The sequence below is a fragment of the Diplotaxodon limnothrissa genome, linkage group LG5 (assembly GCF_057381915.1).
Source record: "Diplotaxodon limnothrissa isolate DT_005_m linkage group LG5, D_limnothrissa_male_GT1.1, whole genome shotgun sequence".
NCBI classification, from domain to species: Eukaryota; Metazoa; Chordata; class Actinopteri; order Cichliformes; family Cichlidae; genus Diplotaxodon; species Diplotaxodon limnothrissa.
Window position 1 is genome coordinate 22,587,980 of NC_140600.1, and position 22,303 is coordinate 22,610,282.

At 38.0% G+C, this 22,303-nt stretch overlaps 2 protein-coding genes across 2 annotated transcripts; both read left to right on the forward strand.

The window, feature by feature from the left end:
• The first annotated feature begins 1,584 nt into the window (after nt 1–1,584).
• On the forward strand, nt 1,585–6,237 carry abhd14a (abhydrolase domain containing 14A). Its single transcript, XM_085354268.1, has 5 exons — nt 1,585–1,923; nt 2,642–2,922; nt 3,080–3,195; nt 4,928–5,163; nt 5,685–6,237. Exons 2-5 carry the CDS (start codon nt 2,660–2,662, stop codon nt 5,865–5,867), a joined length of 798 nt encoding a protein of 265 aa, XP_085210394.1. The 5' UTR covers nt 1,585–1,923; nt 2,642–2,659; the 3' UTR covers nt 5,868–6,237.
• Nucleotides 6,238–8,914: 2,677 nt separating this feature from the next.
• On the forward strand, nt 8,915–17,815 carry LOC146632307 (aminoacylase-1A-like). Its single transcript, XM_085353281.1, has 15 exons — nt 8,915–8,972; nt 9,292–9,437; nt 10,273–10,337; nt 10,442–10,546; nt 10,640–10,734; nt 10,932–11,008; nt 11,871–11,960; nt 13,615–13,671; nt 13,780–13,853; nt 13,951–14,000; nt 14,670–14,814; nt 15,138–15,206; nt 15,292–15,371; nt 16,487–16,547; nt 16,683–17,815. Exons 2-15 carry the CDS (start codon nt 9,311–9,313, stop codon nt 16,845–16,847), a joined length of 1,260 nt encoding a protein of 419 aa, XP_085209407.1. The 5' UTR covers nt 8,915–8,972; nt 9,292–9,310; the 3' UTR covers nt 16,848–17,815.
• The last annotated feature ends 4,488 nt before the right edge of the window (nt 17,816–22,303 follow it).

Here is a 22,303-nt window from a genome sequence, read left to right on the forward strand (position 1 = left end):
AAATTTAAGTCTTTTTTTTTTTTTTAAATAATAAACATGATATTCTTCTACAGCAAATGTTTCTCAACATATTATTTCAAATAGTATGCAAAAAGCACAAAAATAAAGATCTTGCACGGTAAAACTTGACTAGAACGAGAACAAGAAGAACGTTTTTAACTATTTAAAGCAGATTTTGTGATTCTGTGATCAGTAATTATGTTCAATATTAAGATATAAATAATGTAACTGAAATGTACTGGTTATTGTTTCAAAGCAAATTAACAAAATCAAAGTGTTCTGTATTTAAAAATTTCATATTTGTCTTTTGCATTAGAGAATTACATTATTAAAATGTCTTTATATATGATTTCTTTGTCTGTTATTTCCTTACTCTTAGCAGAAAGGAGGTTCTGCTTTGTCAGGGAGATTCTGAGCGCAAAGTCATATGAAAAAGAGCTTTTAGAGCTACCTTTAGCAGCAGTCACTTGAAGTAAGCATTTTCTGTGTTCTGTGTGACTTTAACAGTTTGTCACATCATTGAGGAATTTTGGGAAACTTTTCTTTACATGGTTGCTTCAGTTCATACCTTCATTTACGGGCAGCACTCTTAAGGTCTCACAACAGCATTTCAATCAGATTGAGGTTCATGGTTGACTCAATGTTTGGATTAATGCCGTTTATTATAGTCAGGTCCTGTGGCACCAAAACAAACCCAAATCAACACCCCTCCACCACTGTGCTTTAATTCATATAAGAACACAAGTGAATTCTTAGTATGGAATATTTTTTAACAGAAATGACAAGTTCTGGTTGTGCATGAAATACCTTTTTTTAGGACAGCCTATCACAATTGACTTGCGGTTCAAGTACATAAAAAATGTCATAAAGATTTAAAGAGTTAAGTTTGATGTGAGATAGTACTAAAAGTATGGTCTTGAGTTTGGGGGTGTCCAGGTAGACATTTGAATTAGATTTCAGAGAAATGACTTTGGTTTATGGCTTCATCTTTTTCTTTTTTCAATTTTATAATGCTATTTTTTTTTCTATTTTATTTTTTTGCTATATTTTTATCCTGTTTTATTTTTACTTTAATTATCTTGAGATGTTTTACCTTATAACATCATCCTAATATATTATAGTCAGTATTTATTTTATTTTTTTACTTATTTAATATTAAAAAAATATTATTGTAAAAATTTTACTTGAGATATTTGTTTTGTCATATTGTGTTTTATTTTATTGGAAAAAATACTGTACTTATATGCCAGTCTATCTTGTTATAGGTTGTAGGTTTTATACAGCGTCTGGGATAAATGGCGTGTACTGCATTTTACTTTAGAGCTTAACATTCTTTTGAGCGCTCAGTTACACTTTACATTTATTATTATTTTGTTTTATTTAATTTTTATTTCTGCAAGCTTTGTTAGGTTCATTTTCTAAAAGTAAACCAAGTATCCAAAACCTTTAAAAAACAAAAATAATTCACATCTTCGCTTTCGGGAAAGAAACTTTCAACGGGAAGTGCCGTTGAGATTAGTGTTGTGTGCAGCTCTTAAAGTGCTCCGACGAGAAAAAGTCGGTTTAAAATCGTGGTAGATTTAATTTATATCGGACAAAAATTCTTTAGAATGCGTTTGCGCTACTGTCTTTCTCGTCTGTTGGTTAATATCTCGTCTACTTTGAGTTTATCGGCAACCACTCGTTCATTGACCGGGTAATTGGTTTTACTTTGTTAGAAGAATAAAGATGTGCATCTGTGTTTAAGTACAATTTCTCCTCTCACTTTGAAAAGCTAAATTAGCCATCCAAACGAGCAGCGAACCGAAGCCTTTCAGCAACATTTCCCATCACTGGCAACCAGCAACGCCGAGGACGATGACGATAGAGAAGAAAGCCTCGCCCCTCCGCCACTGAACGTGTTTAATTACCTCCTCTGTGTCGGTATGTTGCTGCATAATGTAGGTCGCCTCCCGCTGCGTCCCATTGTGCGGGTTTAGCTAGTACCGGAGCAATACAATTAGCTGGTGCTAGCTGTCATTTTCATTTGGCTCGATTATATTGGTCGTCTTACTGTTTTGCACTGCAGCACCAAACAATTGGAGTCACTCATCCTGGCTGTATCTAGGTTTGTTTGTTCATTCTGTTACCTTGCAAATCCACCCGTCCCCAAACATTTTTGTCCAATTGACATTTATTAAGCACCTTTAGAGTGAACAGTGTCTCATGCGGGGTGTGCAAGGATTATTCATTTGCAGTCTGTCTCAGCTTGCATTTAGATGATTGTTTCCAAAGGATCTCACCTTCAATCTTTTAAGGAAAACCAATTCACTTCTAAATGTTAATGTCCACCTAATTAAGTGAAGAACTGCCAAGCAACAAACACTTTTTTGGTAGCTTTACATTAAAAATGTTACCAGTCAGCTCTATTTATTATATGTGAAGATGAAAATCAGCTGTGTTTATCAGCAATGTGACAGTAAATACTTTAACAATACAGGTGAAGTTTGCAATTTGTAACCACATATTGTGCAGGTAAAACCACAGGTCTGGGTACTAGTCCTTTCATCCATTTATACAGTGCCAGACGAATAGCACTATTGTGTGAACCGGAATAATATGAAGGGCTTTCAAACAATTTACTGTTTACCGCTTTCTCTAGATCTTTCATCTTGAGGAAATGAATTTCTTGCGCAATCGTCTCGTTGTTCTGGGCCTGGTATTGTTGGCCACGTTACTGCTCTACCTTCTGCTGCCATCCATTCGCCAGGGCAGCATGGAGCCATCCCTGGAAGCTCAAAAAATGGGGCTAATGGCCACCCCTCCTCTTCCACTTCCAACTATCAATGTGTCTATTCGCACCGGACAGCTGCCTGGAGACCCCCCGCTGTTCTTCCGAGAAGCTTTACCAGTGGATGGAGCTGGACGGCAGATACTGCCAAGGTGAGCTTATCTGAGGACATAGCATGCATTCCAGTTTTAATTAATATCAAACCAATTTACAAAATTAGTTAATAAACCAGATGGCGATGGTGATTATCACAGGATTGGTTTGTGTCTGCTCTAAAATCCCGGTTAACACAGTTATGTGTTTGTGCAGGCTGCAAATTGTCTTATTGCATGGTCAGGCCTTCACATCCAAAACCTGGGAAGAACTTGGTACCATGGCCCTGCTGGCAACTAATGGATATCAGGCCTTGGCGATGGACCTACCAGGTAGAACTTAAGTTGAATCAAACGTCACAAGCACTAAGAATTTGATATACCTTTATTTGATATACCTTTATTAGTCCCACAAGGGGAAATTTCATGTGTCACTAGTGATGATCATCTTGCTTATTACAAGTATTTGCTATCGGACACAGTATATTAGTTACAAAATAATTACTTAAGTTTAATTATACAGTAAAACAATAAAACAAAGTTTGCACACTATTGGCCGTTCCTCAGTTATATGAAAACAAAATTATATTCACAATTAGAATTGAGTCAGTAAGTTTTATTAATGTATTGAGTTTATGAGATGAGTCGACTGACAGCATACATTTAAAGTAAAAAGTAGGCTACAGCAGTTTTCTCATGCACATTTTTGTAGTTATTCAATAGTGCAGTTGGTTTAGCAAGCTCCGGTTTCATGAGTTAATAGCGCACTCTTGTGGTTAAAAATATTTTTACCTGCATTGTATGATCGCAGACCTTGAAGCTCACTTCAGTCTAGTTTATCATACTTATGCTAGCCGATATATGAGCACTGATGTATGATTACGTATGTTATATGGATTGTTGGTACTCACTTTGTGATTAAGTACAGCATCCTTTCGGAAAAGGGCTTAAATGTGGGTTGATGTAAGCAGGACAAGCCTTACTTGAAATTTGATGTTTGCATGTAGTTTCCAACTCTGCTCCAAATCAAGGTGAACTGAGAAGCGGTCTGAGCAACCAGATTAACTAGAAACACCTAAAACGACAAAAGGGAATGCTGGAAAACACTTTAAAATCCCACTCTGCACACATTCCTAAATGATTGCTTTGTTTACAATGGACATGTATTAAAGCTGATTCAGATTTTTGCGTTTAGAAGTTCTCTCGGAAAACTGCTGTGGAAACTCTTTAGTTTGAAAACATTATCTCACTGAGTGAGTTATTTCATACGAGAAGTGAGGAAGAGCACAAATGTAAATGAAGGAGGCTAACCTGGAGGTTTATTTATTTTTGTAACCAGTTATCTTGTAAAGTGTTTTAGATGTGGTTTGAAAAAGAAAAGACCTAACCCCTGATACAAACCAGACTTTAATATATACATGTATACCTGACACCATGAGGAAAAGTAAAGAAAAACTTGAGCTTGTTGGTTCGGTGAACCACCAGCACACCTCACTCCAACAGGCTCTCCTGCACACAGTCCTCAATAATAAACTACTCTACAATACCGAACATTACGGCTAACGTCTCAGTTTTCCCATTTCAGTCCAGCTAGCCAGCAATGAATAACCGGTTATTGCTTAAGAGACAGAGAGTGAATGACAACAGTATATCTTTTATTTTTTTATTTTTTTTGTGTATTTTATTATTAACATAAAACTCATTTATCAGCCAGGGGCAGCACAAAAGGGATTCCTTAGACTACGTTTTAGTTTTTTTCCCCTTGTTTTCCACCTTGTTATCAGTTCTCTCACTAGTTAGCGGACACAAACTAATGTCAGTCGATTAGCAATAACCAACCAACCCAGTGATGTCACATTCTGTACTCTCACAAGATGGTGCTACGCATGCTCGAAGAATTACTCGAAGAATAACTTTAAATACTTAAAAAAAAATTTCAGCTTAAACCTGTGAGAGTTTCTTGCACTAGGTGTAAATTAACTTTAATATATGTAGCGTAGTGTTGTAGTGTTATCTATTTAAGTTTATTTAAATTATATCCCCCTTCTTTTATATATATTTTAAGGATATGGAAAATCACCAGACTCGGAGTCTCTGAAGACTGACCAAAGTCGAGTGGATCTCCTTTCAAGGTTCATGGAGTCTTTGGGGGTGAGGGCAGCTGTGCTTTTGAGCCCATCGATGAGTGGACATTACTCCCTCCCCTTTCTCATGAAGAACAGTGCTCAGCTACACGGTTTTATCCCTATAGCACCAGTTGGGACCCGGAGTTACTCTGCACAGCAGTACCAAAATATTCAGGTGAGAGAGGCATAAATAATGATGCGATCTCTGAATACAATGACTATAAATACTTACTGTATTATAGACGCGCACCAGATAAGAAGTTAGCTCCGGGGCGTCGGGCTAGTGATTTTATATATATATATGTATATGTATGTATATGTATATGTGTATATGTATATGTGTATATGTATATGTATATATATATATATATATATATATATATATATATATATATATATATATGTATATATGTATATATATATATATGTATATATATATGTATATATGTATATATATATATATGTATATATATATATATATATATATATATATATATATGTGTATATATATATATGTATATATATATATATATATATATATATGTATGTATATATATATATATGTGTGTGTGTATGTATGTATGTATGTATATATATGTATGTATGTGTATGTATGTATGTATGTATATATATGTATGTATATGTTGTAGGATGGGTGTCTTCCTCTTTGACTTCTTAGTCCTGTGTCCTTTTCAGACTCCCACTCTGATTGTGTTTGGAGCACAGGACACAAATCTGGGTGCCCAGTCCCACAAGAACCTCATACAACTCCCAAATCACTTCGTGCTGAAGCTGGAAGGAGCGCGCCATGCCTGCTATATTGACAAAACCAGAGAATTTCACCAAGGATTGATTGAATTCCTCAGCAAACTGAAATGAGTGGCAGAATACCTGGGCTAGGATGGAATAGTCATTTTTTCTTTGAATGTAGTGACCTGGAAGTATAATAGGAGCTGATTGAAATCTCTACATACTAAAGAAAGTGCTTCAGTGCTTCCTTTTTTAACTCCTTTAGCATAGGATACACTGGACCATGCTTTGTGAAAGGGCAGTAGGTAAAGCCAACCCACAGTTCAAAGCGACACACCATCCAATTTTTCATGAAAATATAACTGAAAAATCATGCAGGTAAATGGTTCCATTTCAATCCAGCTCCAGTAGGTTCCATGTTATGCCATAACCTGCTGATATGTTTTAAACCATCAGTGACAGGCTATGATAAACCTACAGGCGACGTATGAACTCTAGGCTGCTGTAACTAAATTAGCTTTTATGTTGTTTCTCTCTGTAAAGAATTTAGATTTATTTAAAAAATATATATGAAGAAAGACATGAACTATATTAAAAATGATGATCAAAGTAAATCTAAGGTTTAGCCTTTAGGATTATCATTATCCAATTTTAGTGTAGGCACAGGAAGCCTACATGAAACATTAAAGTTTCACAGCAGGTGCTCGTCAGCAGCATCTGCTGTAACATTATTGATTAGTCTAACGTAAACGCAGTCGAGCCCTCCCCCACATCTTTCTTTTACTTCATGGCTTTTTCCACTGAAGTCAAGAAATAGTGATTAGGAAAAGACAGGAAGATGTTTTTTTCGGCCAATCAGTGGTTGACTGTAGTGACGTAAATCAGCAGAATTCTTATTTCTTGTAGAGAAAAAAAAACTTTGACAAGGGAATAGCTGTTATAGGGGATGAGGTGGGGTGTCCGCCCTGGACAGGTCAACACTCTGTGGTTTGGAAAATAGTGTTTAAAATTTTACATTTAACAATGTAGTATTTCAGATGTCACAAATGCATTATTTTTCAGTTCCTTTGCCGCCTAAAAATACAAGAGTAATTCAGCTTATCTTGTTAAAAAAACAAAAAAACAGAGACTTGTATAGTGGTGAGTTTTGATTCTTGTTTTTCTCATCACCTGTTGCATGTAAAAAATATTTAATGTGGTTTGAGTGACTGTTACCATTTTTGTGGGTGACATGTAGGTTACTGTAAATAAGCAAATGTTGCTTCCACCTGTATTTGAAAGCTTCTGTTAGTTTCACATTTAACAAACAGCATTTCTATAAATATCTGGTAACCATTCTGGCTCCCATTAAACACAAGCTGTGCTAAACAAAAGCAAACACACTTGATGCTCAAAGTAATGGAGTTTAAAAAACAGTAAAAGAAAGTGTTAACAATGTAAAAATAATTTAAAAACCAACTCTTGTATTATATAATATTGAAGTTGTATGTAATATATTTTCAATGAGTTTGGACAATCATGGAAAAAGGAAAATACGTGCACTGCTTAAAATAAAGGCAAAAAAATCTGTGCTTTGTGTATTTCATTCAGCATGCTGCCATGTTAAGAAGGAACAAACCTTAAGCTTAACCTTGATGTATTTATATGACTTTCTTTGTAGAAGTTTTCTGTATATAATTTGTGACTTGTATATATTTTTTGTACTTTTTTTTTTTATCCAGGCCCCAAATTAAAATAAAATTAATGAACGAAAGGGAGGCAGGTGGAATGGTGAAGTCGCATAGATCTCACAGGTAGTGTAGGTGAATGAGCTGCAAGAAATACCTCTGGTTAGTTGGTCATTCAAAGTAATGGACAGTGCAAAAGAGGGGTGAAATAGAGAGTGCAGGCAGGGTGGAGTGGGTGGAGATGAGCAACAAAAAAATAGATGCAAGAGAAGATTTACAAGATGGTAGTGAGACCTGCTATGATGTATGATTTGGAGACTGATACTGACAAAAAGACAGGAGGTCGAGCTGGTGGTGGCAGACCAGGATGGAGACGATTAAATGAGTAACTGTCTGGTAGCTCACCAATCAGCCTGCTTTCACAATTTAAGTTCTAGTTTCAACTTGAGTTTCTGGTCCTTTCTGGCATGTTGAGAGTGACATCTGATTTAAAAGCAGGGAGCAAAAGATACTGAGCAGGATATCAGTCAGCAGTGAAACAATGTCATTTATTTAAGGAACAAAATTATTCATGTGTGTACATGCACAGACTGCATGTGCACATAAATCCACATATGTATATGCCAACTGAAGTGTCTGGTATTAAATTTGTATTTTAATTTTAAAAATGTAATACATACATTCAAAGCATACAAGATATAAAACAATGCAAAGGAAATTATATGGGAAGAAACCTCTCAATAAGTAAATTAGTAAAATAAATAAATTTACTTAAATCAAGCCTTTATATCAGAGAAAGCTCATGAGTGCTTTGGAGATAAACGTTGAGATGGTTTGGACATGTGCAGAGGAGGGATAGTGGGTAAACTGGACATAAGATTATGAAGATGGAGCTGCCAGGCGGGAGAAAAAAGGGAAGACCATGGAGATGATCCATGCATGCAGTGAAGGAGGACATGCAGGGCTGATGTGACAGAGGAGGATGCTCGAACTTGGGCGGGATGGAAGAATATGATCGGCTGTAGCGACCCCTAAAGGGAAAAGAATGGTAATAGTAAATGGCCTGTATTTGTATAGCGCTTTTATTTAGTCACTATGGACCCCAAAGCGCTTTACACTACATTCAGTCATCCACCCATTCACACACTGGTGATGACAAGCTACATTGTAGCCACAGCCACCCTGGGGCGCACTGACAGAGGCGAGGCTGCCGGACACTGGCACCACCGGGCCCTCTGACCACCACCAGTAGGCAACGGGTGAAGTGTCTTGCCCAAGGACGCCGGGGCTCGAACCTGGCGTTACAAGACGAACTGCCAACTTTTGAGCCACGATCGGAAAACCTGAAAGCGTGTCAGTACGGGGCGATAGCATTAAAATGTGTCTTTCAAATGTGTGAAACAGAAAGGCAGAAAATGCAAATTCATTGTAGTTACCACAGCTAGTAGACTTTTATTTTGAAGGGCAGGAAGCCAGCAGCATGTCAGCTGATACACAGTAACACACACGCCACACACTGTCACAAACCTGGTTACCTGGGTCGTAGGAGCTTGCGTGGCTGGAGAGGGTGAGTAATAACAAGTAATAATAAGTATTAAAATAAGGTGGAGTAAATAACACTGCGCTATTTGCCGTCCTGTAATCTCCGCTGCTGGAGCCTGTGCCAAAAGACAGGGACAATAAGTCAACTCGCTTGAGGCTAGCTAGCTTTTATCAGGACCCGAGCTGAGGTGTTTTAAGCAGGTAAGGTCATGGCAGCGGTAAAAGGGAGACAGTGATAAACGGATTTAGCGTCATGTCTGTGCCAGATAAAGAACAGATATTTGCCACATGAACCTGGCGTGTTATCACTGTGACATGCCGTGTGTTGCCTCCTATGTCCTCAGGCAGAGGATAAGTCGAACCATGCTGCCTGACAAAGACGGTCCAGGTGTTGGAGGCGGACAGAGCTTTCCTGAGGGTGAAGACCCCTCCGTGTCTCTTTTTAGAGACTACCTCCGGCTCAGAACTGTGCACCCAGAGCCCGACTATGGTGAGAGACTTTTATTACATGAGCTCAGTTCGTGACCTTTAGCGATATGGCGCAATTGAATTTTGGGATGCATTTGTCTTTAATAGACCCCAAACCGCTGCTTGACTAATGATCTTTTTCATGTCTTGTTTCTCTGTGGTTTTCCTTTAAGATTATGTTCGACAAATGCTGTTTCTTTATATAGTATAATAATAAATGTATTGTAAACAGTATCTGTGCTTCCTTTGAGAAACTGTAACATGGATTTTTTCGTATCAGTGGCATCATTGTCTTTCTTCAAAGAGAAAAAGTAATCAAAGTTCACTTCTTATCTGTGTCAGTTAAACATTAAATGCTCACAGTTATGCATGTAACAGATGTTCTTAAACGCTGAGCTGTTATGTAAAGTTTTCAGTTCAGTGGTTACACCTTGTGCTGAGTCTCAGGAGTAGAAAAAATAAAAGCAACAGCCATGAGGCAAAAAACATGTGACCCTGGGGATGGATCATTTTCCAAACAACTATTTGGAGGCATTACGACCCTGTTTACGGTTGTGAAATGCGTCCCGTGCAGTTAGATCCTTGTTGGAAATATATTTCACCCTGTTTAACAGCAACCATGTTAAACAGGGTTTGTGTTCCAGTTGCTCTGAGAGAGTTAATAATCATAGAAAAAGTGAGAGAGTGTGACTGGCTAGCTAGACTGCTTTTCACATGCACATCTAAGAGTGGCTGAAAATGCAATGATGACAGGAGAAGGCTTGTCAAAGTCCAGCAGCAGGAGCTGTGACTGAGAATTTTCACTCAATTATTAATGCTTGAGTGCGATGTCTTGTTGTTTGTTTATTCTTTCATAGATGCTGCTCTTAGGTTCCTTGACAGAATAGCGCAGGAGCTTGAGCTACCCTTGAAGAAGATCGAGGTGTGTGACATTGATGGCTACGTTCAGAGAGCAGTTGTTTACATGATACAGTGGACATAACATTAATAATAAAAAGATCCTTTTCCTGTCCCTGCTCCTTTTAGGTTTTTCCAGGTAGAGTCATATCCATCATGACATGGGAGGGAACGAATCCCACCTTGAAGTCCATCTTGCTGAATTCCCACACAGATGTTGTACCTGTTTATCAGGTATGACATCGGTCTCACTGTATGGCGCTACAATCCTGTTATCACCTGTAACAGACCTGAAAAAAACAGATTTGATATCAATCTTTTCTCCAGGAACATTGGAAGTACGATGCTTTCAGTGCTTTCAAAGATGCAGAGGGCAACATTTATGCCCGTGGATCACAGGACATGAAATGTGTAACTATACAGTGGGTATAACCTGCCTTGATAACTTGCTTTATTAAACAGGATTTGTGCTCTAGTGTTGTTGTGATGCTCTCTTGTATTTATGTTTCTATGAGAAACACCCGATTTAACACCCGCTCACTCAGCCTGCATACTGTCAGTTCACACTCTCGTCCTTGTTCCTGTCATATATCTGCTGCGTTCACTTTGTTCTGTGTAGGTACATCCAGGCAGTCAGGAGGCTGAAGGCGAGGGGATGGAAACCGACACGCACTCTCCATCTCATGTTTGTTCCTGGTAAGATTTTAATATGCCTCTCCATTCTGTTTTTAAATTGTTTGTAATGTCTTTACATATTGTTAATACAGGCTCATGGGTATTTTTACTTACTGTGACTGATTACTCCTTAATTAGTAATGCTAGGACAGTAAAAACACATACAGTGTGTGACTGATACCATCCTCATTCTCCTGTTGTTGTTAACTGCTTATGATGCAGCTTCAGTAATTCTTTAACAGGGATAAAGACTGATCACAAACTGTAGTCTTGTACTCATTAAACACAAAGGAGATGAGTTTTACCTTTGGTCAGCCAAACACATGTGCTCAATCTAAGATTAACTCTGACCTGTCACTCTGCCAGAGACACCTCAAGATATCATAAAAACAGGAAATGCATATTAAGTGGACTCTTATTAGGGGGTCTGTTAACAGTGTAGATGGGTAGGAAAACACACAGTGTGTTAAACATTATCTCCTAGGTTGTGGAGATGTAAACTTTAACAGCAGGACTTTGTCTATTCACATTTATCCAGTACAGACATGTTAAATATGTGCGTCCAAGTACACTTTGTTTCCTGCATCTGTTTGTACATGTTGTACGGTATTTATTGTCTGCTTTCCACACAAAGGCTTTGATTCAAGTCTGAATAAATTAAACTGAAACAGCACCCCTTTCAGCAACATTTCTGCACTGTGCCAGCGTGGAGCGGAGGCACTGGCTCCTGGGAGTTTACATTGTTGCCAGCATTGCTCCTCCCAGCTTCGTCCCGAGCAGATGTCTAATCAGCCATAATCATTGAATCCAAGTAATAAGGATGAAGTTTGTTCTCCGAGTCTTGTTAGGTTGTAGTCACTTATTTATTTACTTATTTTTTTAGATGAGGAAGTTGGAGGCTACAAGGGGATGGAGACATTTGTGAAGCAGCCAGAGTTTCACAAGTTAAACATCGGCTTTGCCCTTGATGAAGGTAAAAAAAATAAAGAGATACAGTTAAAGATAAAGCAGCCTTTGTATTCTTTTTCAAAAGTAAATGAATCAAAATCAAAATATTGAACATGCCAAAGTGTATGAGTGAGTTAAAAATACTTGTTATTTATTTAGTTTGAATTATTTCCACAGAAAATCCTTTTACTTTTGAAACAAGATAAAACTGCAGGTATCCATAACAAGAGCACCTAGTAAAACTAAGCTAATGAAGGGAAGAGACTAACAATAAAAACCTACACATTTAAATTTGAGAATTGATCATGCTGTAGTGAAATAAAAGGATTTAGAGAATGTCTTTGTTGTTGGCGGTCTTTACTAGCCTTTCCCTTATTTTCTTTCTTTTTCAAACATTTGATTTTATCTTTTCTCTTTGATGTCATATAGAAGAGTGGTTTAATCCTGAAACCCACTACATTATTTTTAATAAGTTTTTTTTTAATGGGGGAAGATTATAATTCAAATGTATAAATTATAAATCAAATTTGGCATTTACTTATTTTTCTTTCACATATATTAGTAATTTTCTGTCCATATTCTTTTATGTTATACTCTGTGTTCAGACCTTCCCTTATCTTCCCGAACTGATTCAGCCTCAACCTTACACACTTTCTGGAGAAAGGAGAAGTGTTACTCTGGGAGGTTTGGAAGTGTTTATATGGGTGTTTTTTCTTTGTGATCAGCACTAACTGGGCTTCCTGTTTTTCTCTCTCTTAGGATGGGTGAGACCATTAAGTCGGGATTGTAACTTCGTTGTGTTGTTGTGTGATTTTACTTTTTAATTGGTGTCAGTAACATCAGTTCAAAAAGTTCTGAACTTCTTGACTTTTTCACTGAGACCTTTAAAAAAATGAGTAAATGCAGGTCTGAAAATTTCAGGTTATATATGTAAATTGCTTTTTTTTTTTTTTTACATTATTCATGCCAAAGATAAAAACAAACTTGCCTGCATGGCTGAGTTTATAACAGAGCCAGTGTTTGGTTTGATCAGACGTAAACACAATAAGAGAGAATGCAACAGCAAGCTGATTAACAGCGACTGCTAGATAGAAAAGTGGCCAGCCAGTGATGCTGGCTGACAAATGTGCTTCAAATGATTGTTAATTCCCTTTGTTATAAAACCACAGTAATTAAAAAAAATAGACACAGTTTACAAAGTAAAAAAAAATGTAATAGTTTTTAATCTCTTTTTTTTTTCATGATAATCTAGAAAGTTTTAGGTTTCAATACAGATAAGAACACTTCCTGAAATATTTTTCGACTAAAAATAGTGAAGATGTTAGACTTTTGCCTCATATGCCTTCATAAATGTCTTCACTGGGTTTAAATTTGACATCCAAACATCAAGAGATTCCAGTGTTTGGTTATGTCTGCTCAGAAATGGGAGTCAGTACATCTTGAACTGGAGTTTCCATGTTCTTGTGCATGAGGTTAGATTCATTGTGATACTAAATTAACTAGTGACTTGCAAGTGTCAATATGAGAGTGCATGATTTTCTGTCTCTGGGGGTGTACCCTGCCTCTTGCCCTGTGGCAGCTGGGATGGGCTTCCGTTCCCATCCTTGTTCCTGAATTGGATGAGTGGAGAAAAATGGATGGATCAAAGTGTATTTGAGTTTTTTCTGCATACTCTGCAGGTTTGGCCAATCCCACTGATGCGTTCACTGTGTTTTATGGGGAAAGGAACCCCTGGTGTAAGTACAAAATACACAGAAATTGAAACCTCAACTTAAATTAGTTTTGAATTACTGGTTAGATGATAAAACGTGTCTTGAATCAAGCAGGATTACCTCTGCTTTCAGGGATTACTGTCCATTGCCCAGGCAGTCCAGGTCATGGGTCTCGGTTTGTGGAGAATACAGCAGCTGAGAAGCTGGTACTTATCTGTACAATGTTACTGGTTAATAAAGCGGTTGAAAACAGGACTAAAGGAAAGTGTCAGTAACAACACTTATCTTTTCACTTTCTTATAGCGCCATGTCATGAACTCCTTCCTGGACTTCAGAGAGAAGGAAAAACACAGGTGAGGAAATTTACACTTTGGTAGTGTAAGCAGGTCCTAGATTTCCTCTATAATAGATCTCTTTGGAGTTAGTTTGAGGTGATAGGTTATCCCAAAACCTGCTCACAAAAGTGTGTAAATCAATTTCAATTGTACAGACGATGGGTTAATTTGCTTGTAGGTCTATTTGCAGCTAATTTGTCCCATAGCAGCATGCTTTAATGAACTGTGTAGACATTAAGAACTTCTAATTTATCTTTACATGTCATAAATGTGAGTAGCCTATATTTATTTATTTAAAAACTTTTTTCTGTTTTTTTTTTTCACACAGTATTCAGGACATTAGATAAATATTTACACTTTTGGATGCCTAGAAATGTATGACATAATTGGGTTGTGGAAATTCAATTGCTCAGTCTCTCATGAACGATTCAACATAACTAAAGGAAAATATTTTAAAAAGGTGTCTTCTGGCACATTACCTCTAAATTCACTGTAACCATTAAAAAACTACAGAAATGGAAGCAATAATGTATTAATTGTCAAATACTGCTCATCAGTTGTCTTTGTGTCCCATAGATAATTGGGAAGAGACCATTAAATAAAATATAAACTTTTATAAAATGCAGTTGTGTTTGATTCAAAGTTGCATTTTGGTCTGTTTTGCATTATTACCTTCTCTCTCCTCAGGCTAAATACCAGTGAGTGTTTTACACTTGGTGACGTCACCACAGTAAATATGACTATGGTCAAAGGGGGCGTGGCCTACAATGTCATCCCGGCTGAAATGGACGTCAGCTTTGACCTAAGAATACCACCTACAGTAAATCTACAGGTGCGTAAGTGGTTTATGTGGTGGTGGTCAGAGGGCCCGGTGGCGCCTGTGTCCGGCAGCCTCGCCTCTGTCAGTGCGCCCCAGGGCAGCTGTGGCTACAATGTAGCTTGCCATCGCCAGTGTGTGAATGTGTGTGTGAATGGGTGAATGACTGAATGTAGTGTAAAGCGCTTTGGGGTCCTATGGACTAGAAAAGCGCTATACAAATGCAGGCCATTTACCATTTACCATTTATGTGTTTGTGTAACTCCTTTGTACAATTATGCACATGGCTGCAAGTGTCATAGTACTCCACATTGACTTTTAAATTACCACTGTACCAGGAGTTTGAGAGACAGATCAAGCAGTGGTGTAAGGAAGCAGGAGAAGATGTCACCTATGATTTTGCTCAGGTCAGTGTGCTTGCTCTCAACTCTAAGACTGCTGTTGGTTTGTTCTGATGGTCAGATGGTCTAAATCAGCTGGTATCTGTTGTAGAAACACATGAACCAGAATATCACATCCACAGATGAGAGTGATCCATGGTGGAATGCCTTCAGTGCTTCCTGCAAAGAAATGTGAGTGGACTAAATCCTTTTTCAAACCTGGAATACATAACGCTGCTGTTTTCACGAGTCTGTGAAAGTGACGACATTTAGCCACAATTCTACTCTGATTTGCATCTGTCACATTAAGATGCCATCAGATTACTACATCACTATTTAACAATATAAACCTGAGGCTACAACCCCACACCCCAACACAAATGACGGCACACATCTGTAAGATCTTTGTCTTAGTAGAATACAAAGCTGACTGCACAAAGCAAAGATGAAAACCAGTACAAAAAAGCGACCGCTGCTGACATGCAGTGGTTATACTATGGTGGGCTAAGGGCTGCAGCAGTGTTTGAGTGATTTTATCTCCACAAGGGTCCAACATTTATTGTGGGCTGTTAAAGTATTGTATTTTGTATTTTTATTGTCTCAGTATATTTATGTTAAGTCTTCTTTTCTCCATGTGAGGGAGTATTGCTTTAATTTTGTTATGCTTGCATAATGACAATAAAGAGTCTTGAATCGTCATTGTAACCAGATGATCAGTGTTTTTTACTTCCCCGTGTCAGTGTTTTGGCTGATAGGTGTGCAGTGTTGTGTAGTGGTCACAGCTTAAACCTTTGTTTTGGCTTCATCTGCAGCTGCTAACTCTGGTGATTCTTCAAATAGTATGTGTTCATCTTACTGTTGAACAATTAATAATTTAAGATTTTAAATAAAAATGATCTGCTGTATTAGTTTATGGCAAAACTGAATTTTATATCCTTGTAATCTGCTTACATAACTTTTTTTTCTTTTCTTCTTCTTTTTTTTTTTTAAATATCCGCTCTATGAGTCTTCACACATTAGCTGCAAATGTTCACACAACTCTCACAATTTGCTCCTTGTGCTTGGAAAGGTTTGTCACAGATACTTGTGGAGCTGTGAAACACTAGAATTTTCTTTTTCATTTAATATGTTATTCAGGGAGATTTACATATATATGAGTTTTTACTTATGCTTTGCAAGCATTTCCAATATAGGCAGTGACACTTTTTGCACACGTTTAAAAACATCTTATCCATATAGTTTCAGCTAAAAACAGGAGCATACTGTGTAATCAACAGCCACGTCTCATATGATCATCTCCACTCTAGGAATATGACTTTGAAGAAGGAGATCTTTCCTGCTGCCACAGATAGCCGTTTCATCCGTGCGGTGAGTTTAAGAACTGACTTGAGTTTGTAAATAGAGGAAATTTTCTTCTGAGAGTCATTTGAGGTTTTTCTTTTATTGACATTACTGGGAGAAATCAGTTCTTGTGTTTTAAATAATGTTTGTTTAATGATCTAGGTGGGCATCCCTGCGATTGGCTTTTCTCCAATGAACCGGACGCCGATCCTGCTGCATGATCACAACGAGTATCTGAACGAGCAAGTCTTCCTGAAAGGCATCAGCGTGTACGAGAGGATCATCCCGGCTCTTGCCAGCGTTGCTGCCCTTCCCAATGAGGCTTAGACATAATTTAATCCTTTCTAAAACATATTTACCAGATTATCTGACTATTTAACTTGAGGAATTATCAAAGATTACCAAAGAGTATATCATTAAACGGAGCACTGAGCCTTTGGTACTGTTTATCTTTTTGATTCTCAGGATGAAGTCACACTAAGCTTTGCTTTACTCAGCACAGCAGCAAGTCTTAGCATCCTTTATGTTAGCGTTGAGATTGAGTGTACCTTTTTTTTGAAGGATTAATGCCTGTTGTGTAAATCAGTTCATTTAAAGAACTCAAGTGAAAGCTGAAGAGGCTTTTGATTGCCAGTTTCTAATTAAACCAAATCTAAAATTTTAGATGACAGAAAATTTTAATTAACCAAAAGTCAAACTGAATAAATGTATTTCTTCACTACTGTCACTGTCCTGTTTTCTGCTACACAAACAGGAGAGACATGCCTGATGCCACGTTAACACTCGGTTTAATTAGACCTATTAATTAGAGGCAGAATTGCTGTTGTTTTATGAAAGAACACTTCTGATTGCCTTTGGGGGAGGCATTTAATCTCCAAACATCTGGTTAAAGGTCCAGCAATAACACTTAAAATAATCACATCAATAAAACACTGAATCCATTTGTAGCCTCAAGATAATCACAAAGTGGACCCCAAACAAAAATCCAGCTTTTCCCCCCCACTTAATTTCACCATTATGTTCCTAAAGGCTGCTTTTTTTTATCACCTGTTAACAGCAAGATGGAGCTAGAGCTCGTATTTCACAAAATGCACAACATGGGTTTGCCTCCTAAAGGAACGCAACACTATAAAATGCAGAAATGTCTCACTGGATTCATCCTCCTAAATTTGGTGATAGTGGACCACAGATAGGTGGCAGTTGCGATAATAGGTAAAATATAAATGTCTGCAGGAAATTTGATTTGGTGCTTTGATTTTTCTTTGGTCCTGATATTTATTCACCCAGTATTATCCTCACCCACCCAAAATATTCCATCAGCATCATTTATGCTTTAGGTGTAGTGCTTACTAGCAAACATTAGCGCTCTAGCAACCTAAAGTAAAATGGTGGCATTACTGTGTTTGTGCTTACGGTGATCTCATTGTGAGCATGTCAGTATGCTGCAATTAGCTTTTATTCCAGAGCCTGAGTGCAGTTTCACAGAAAGTCTGTGGCTAAAAATCATATTTAAAATATCAGACAGATATCTAATGTGTTGGCCAGAGGGAATCACTAAATCAGAATGCATCATTTTAAAATCTGTAAGACAGAAAGGTGTAAAACTGGCCTACAGTTAAAATCTCTGCTCACCCAGCCAGATTAAAATTGTGTTTTTATTTAGCGTGTCCCTTAAATAGAAAGTGATTTTTTTATTCACTTTACTTGGATGGTTAAAAAGGGAAAAACTCTGTAAAGAAGGATGTTATGAAATACAGATGGAATAATGGCAATGAGGAATTAAAAATGTATTTTGATTTTTAATGCTATTTACATGAGGTAAAGGTCGGCCTCATCCACAGTGCAGCTCTCGTTGGTATTGTCATCTAATTAACAGTGTATGGCTCTCAGAGGGGGACTGGCAGGAAGCGAGTGCAGTCAGTAATTAGTCTTCTCTCTCTCCCCAGGACGTGACAGCAGTATTAGCACATGGGGCCATCAGGGAGCCGAATAAAAGCTGAACCCAGATCCTTCCTCCCAGAGGGGGGGGGAAAAGGTGCAGCCATCCTGTCGGGTCAGCTGCCGAGCTTCTGAATGCCGGGCTGTGGGGAAACATAGGTGCTGTTAAACAGTTTGTCAATGACAACTTCGCTGTTTCAGTATTTCAGGAAAGCCTTTATTATATGTGGTACCAGAGTCAGTAATTTGTATACATGTTTTTTCCTTGGAAACGAAAATTGCTCGACAGTTGATCCCCACTTAATTGTGGTCTCTGAGCAGGGTGCCTGCCCACATGGGGAGATTTTACCTGATTCACAAGGTCTGTGCACACACCCTACTGTGGCGTTTCCAGGATTATGATCATAATTCATGAACAGCTCTCAAAGACCTTTTACAATTAATGGACCAAGTAAAGCCTGAAGATTTATAGAAATAAAATCGTAAACAAGAACTGAGAGGCAGTCTGAAAAACATTTTCTCTATCAGTATCCGTAAAGTAGCTTTGGTGTACATATAGCAAGGCTGTAATGAGTTTCACTTCCATGGTTTTCTTGCTTCTGGGGAGAGCTGTTAATACTCGCAGATGCTGCAGTGTATGAAGGGCTATATGCACAGTGTAAATCACACAGCTGAATGGCTCTGCTGCTCCACTGCAGTGCAACTACAGCTGTCCTTTGGTGGTAAATACATCCAAACCCTTTTGTAATCGAAGGAGCTAACTCTCTCAGGGCTTGTAGTTCAACAGCCACTGCGATCATCTGTTTTTTTTAAATTGTTTTTACTCAGATAAGGAAATTTATCTACAAAAATCCAAATCTGTGTTTTGAAGGTAGTTAATTTAGTAGTTTTCCAAAAAACATTTTTCTTGTATAGGCCTTGGCTGAAGAAAGAAGCTCCATATTTAAGCTATTTAAGTATAGAAATCTCTCTTTTTTTTAAAAGAGAGATTTCTATTCTTAAATAGGCCATAAAAGAATAACAGTTATTTGATATAATATATTTGAGACCCATGTCCGCACATCTGCTTTTTAACTTCTTAGTTTCTACACATTCTCTGTCTCACCGCACATTTTGATGCTTAATTCATTTCCCTGCATTTTAAAATCTCCTTTTCTTATATAGAGCATGTCCAAATGCCTGGCTGATACAGTATATGTTACATCATTTTGTAGTCTACCATTGCCAGACTTATTCTGGGCTGTGTTCCTGTGCATCTGACAGATTGCATGAAAATGGGATGAGCTTAAGTACTGTCTCTGACTTTGACTTTAACTTATCACCTAAATCATAAGGAAGTGATCTCTTGGTTTGAGCACACGTGACGGGCATGAAAGAGCACGGAGACACCGTGGCAAATGTCTACGCTACCTGCAACATCATATGTGAAAAGGAACAGGCACCAGTGGCAGAAACTAATTTTGGTGTTCTCTGGGGAAAGGGATGTCAAAACAGGTCTCACTAAAGGACCCTCATGCAGTTTGGTTCTGACAGTTTGGACAGAAATATACACATGAGTATCCTGCAGGAGGTCATTATGTTGGGTTCTTGCAGTCCCCTTCCTGATCCTCTTCACACAAAGAAGCAGATACTAGTCCTGCTGCTGATGCCCTTCTACAGCCTTGTCCAGTTGTCCTTGTGCAGTGGCCCATCTCCTGATAACACCTCCACACTCTTGAGACTGTGCTGGGGGAGAGAGCAAATCTTCATGTGATGGCAGGTGTGGAGGAGCTGGACTATGTGTCCAACATGAGTGTGCTGCAGGTACTGTCTCAGCAGTGAGAAGAACACTAGCTATAGAAAAGTCATTCAGGTGGGATACAGAGAGAGCAGAGCTGGTCTGTGAAAACTATTCCTTTTTGGGAGTTGTCTTGTTGTTGACTTCCCAGTGTACCTGCTGTCACCTTCTTAGAGAGAGTTCTCAATTTAGCACCATATGTGTTCACTGCATGCGTAAAGTGTAGAGCTTGTCACAAAAACTGGCTTGCAGGCCGCTGTTCATGACTCTACTGCGTTATGTGTGCCTAATGCCTGATGCCTTTAAGTTCCCATTTAGCACAGTGTTTACATCAGTGTCAGCTTTAACATTAATTTGTCACAGTACGCGTTTCAAACTGTCATAGCAGAAAATCAGAGGTGTAATTAATAACATAAATAGTGATTTTATTAAATTTTATGACTCAGTTCCATTTCGGCTCTTTTTTATGGCAATGTGTGAATGGAGAGAAGGCATCGGTAATATTATTGGTTACACGCTAATTACCACAGCATGGTGTATTATAAGGTCCAAGGACTGTAAATACAGAGGAGTGGATTAATTGGAAGAATAGATCAAATATATGTCTTTATCCAATCACGTTACATATAAAAAATAAATAAATAAAAGAACTATACCCACCTATCCTTGGGTAATAAGAAAGTTCAGTCCTGGTCCTTGCATTTCAAGCTGCTAGCTGCTTTCAACAAGATGTCCAAATCCTCAGTGGAAGGAGTGTGTTTCTATTTCTGCACGATGGCTTTCTCAGAGGCAATTATGACTCTTGTCATAGTCCATTTCTTTGCAAATTACTCACAAATTCCATCCTTCTCATCAAGTTTCTCATTAAGAAAATCTCCTGTTAAATTTCATATTACATAAAAGACATAAACCCTTAGTACAGTTAGGATATTCCAGATCAGCTCCCCCAGTGACAGAGTTCCTCGTTGATGTGAGTCTTCCACTTCATGTTGTAATTCCTCCAAAAAGGAATTATCTCCACTCCCACGTCTCATATGGGTGTGGTTTGTTTCACACCCACACACAAAAATGATGGGGGGAGGTTTTTTTCTTTTTAATATGGCTAATAAAATCAAATCAAATGGTCATCTGTGTAAATAATTGTTATGCCTGGATTGATTTAAAAACCAAAACAAATACTGACTGAATTGTCTTGCTCAACTAATGAGCCGCCCTGCGTGGCTGCCACCAGAGCCAACACAAATGAGGGTTACTCATGTCCAGGCATCCAATCTGATTCTGAACTTTTCATCCCAGAAAATCACCCTAAGCTGTTCCTTGATTAAAATTCTGTTAAAGGTCAAGTACCAACAAAAACAAGAACTACAATGTGGGTCTATCTATGATGGACAGGATGCACAGCATACAGACACCAAGAACACAGCAAAGCTCTGCCCTTTATGTTTAAAGGCTTTCATGAACAAGCTATTTGTTCAGTGGGGATGTTTCAGTGAGACTTTTCAAAGAAGTAACCAGAACTCTCAGCGAGCACAACCACACCCAACTCAATGGCTACACTAAAACTTGCTTGCATGCTTTATAATGTTTTTATTACAAAATGCTGACATCAGCCTGTTTTTATTACACTGTGATGGCGTCGTTGTGATGTTGTATTGAAGGTGTGTTGTACAGCTCTCTACACGCTTCTTCATATGATATGTTACTTCATATGATTTCATGAAAGTTTTTTACAAGTCAGTTTTGACCATGGCTGATGATAATAGAGGTCAAGGTCTTAGCCAATGCCAGCCTAGGTACTCATGTCCCCCAAGGCTTAGTATATTGCTGTAAAGTTTTAAAGATGTGAAGTTTAAATATGAAGTTTTACTGATTTTCGTATTTACTGTGACCTTGACCTTGACGCAGTTTTCACCTAAATTAAATCCGCTCCAACTGTTATTAGTATCTACCGTCATACAAAATTTAAAAATGATAGTTCGAATGAGACTGTATTCTAAACAATACTTTAATGAGTTCATTCTAAAAAGTTCCTGGAAATTCAAAAAACAGCCCCAAGCATCCTTAATTT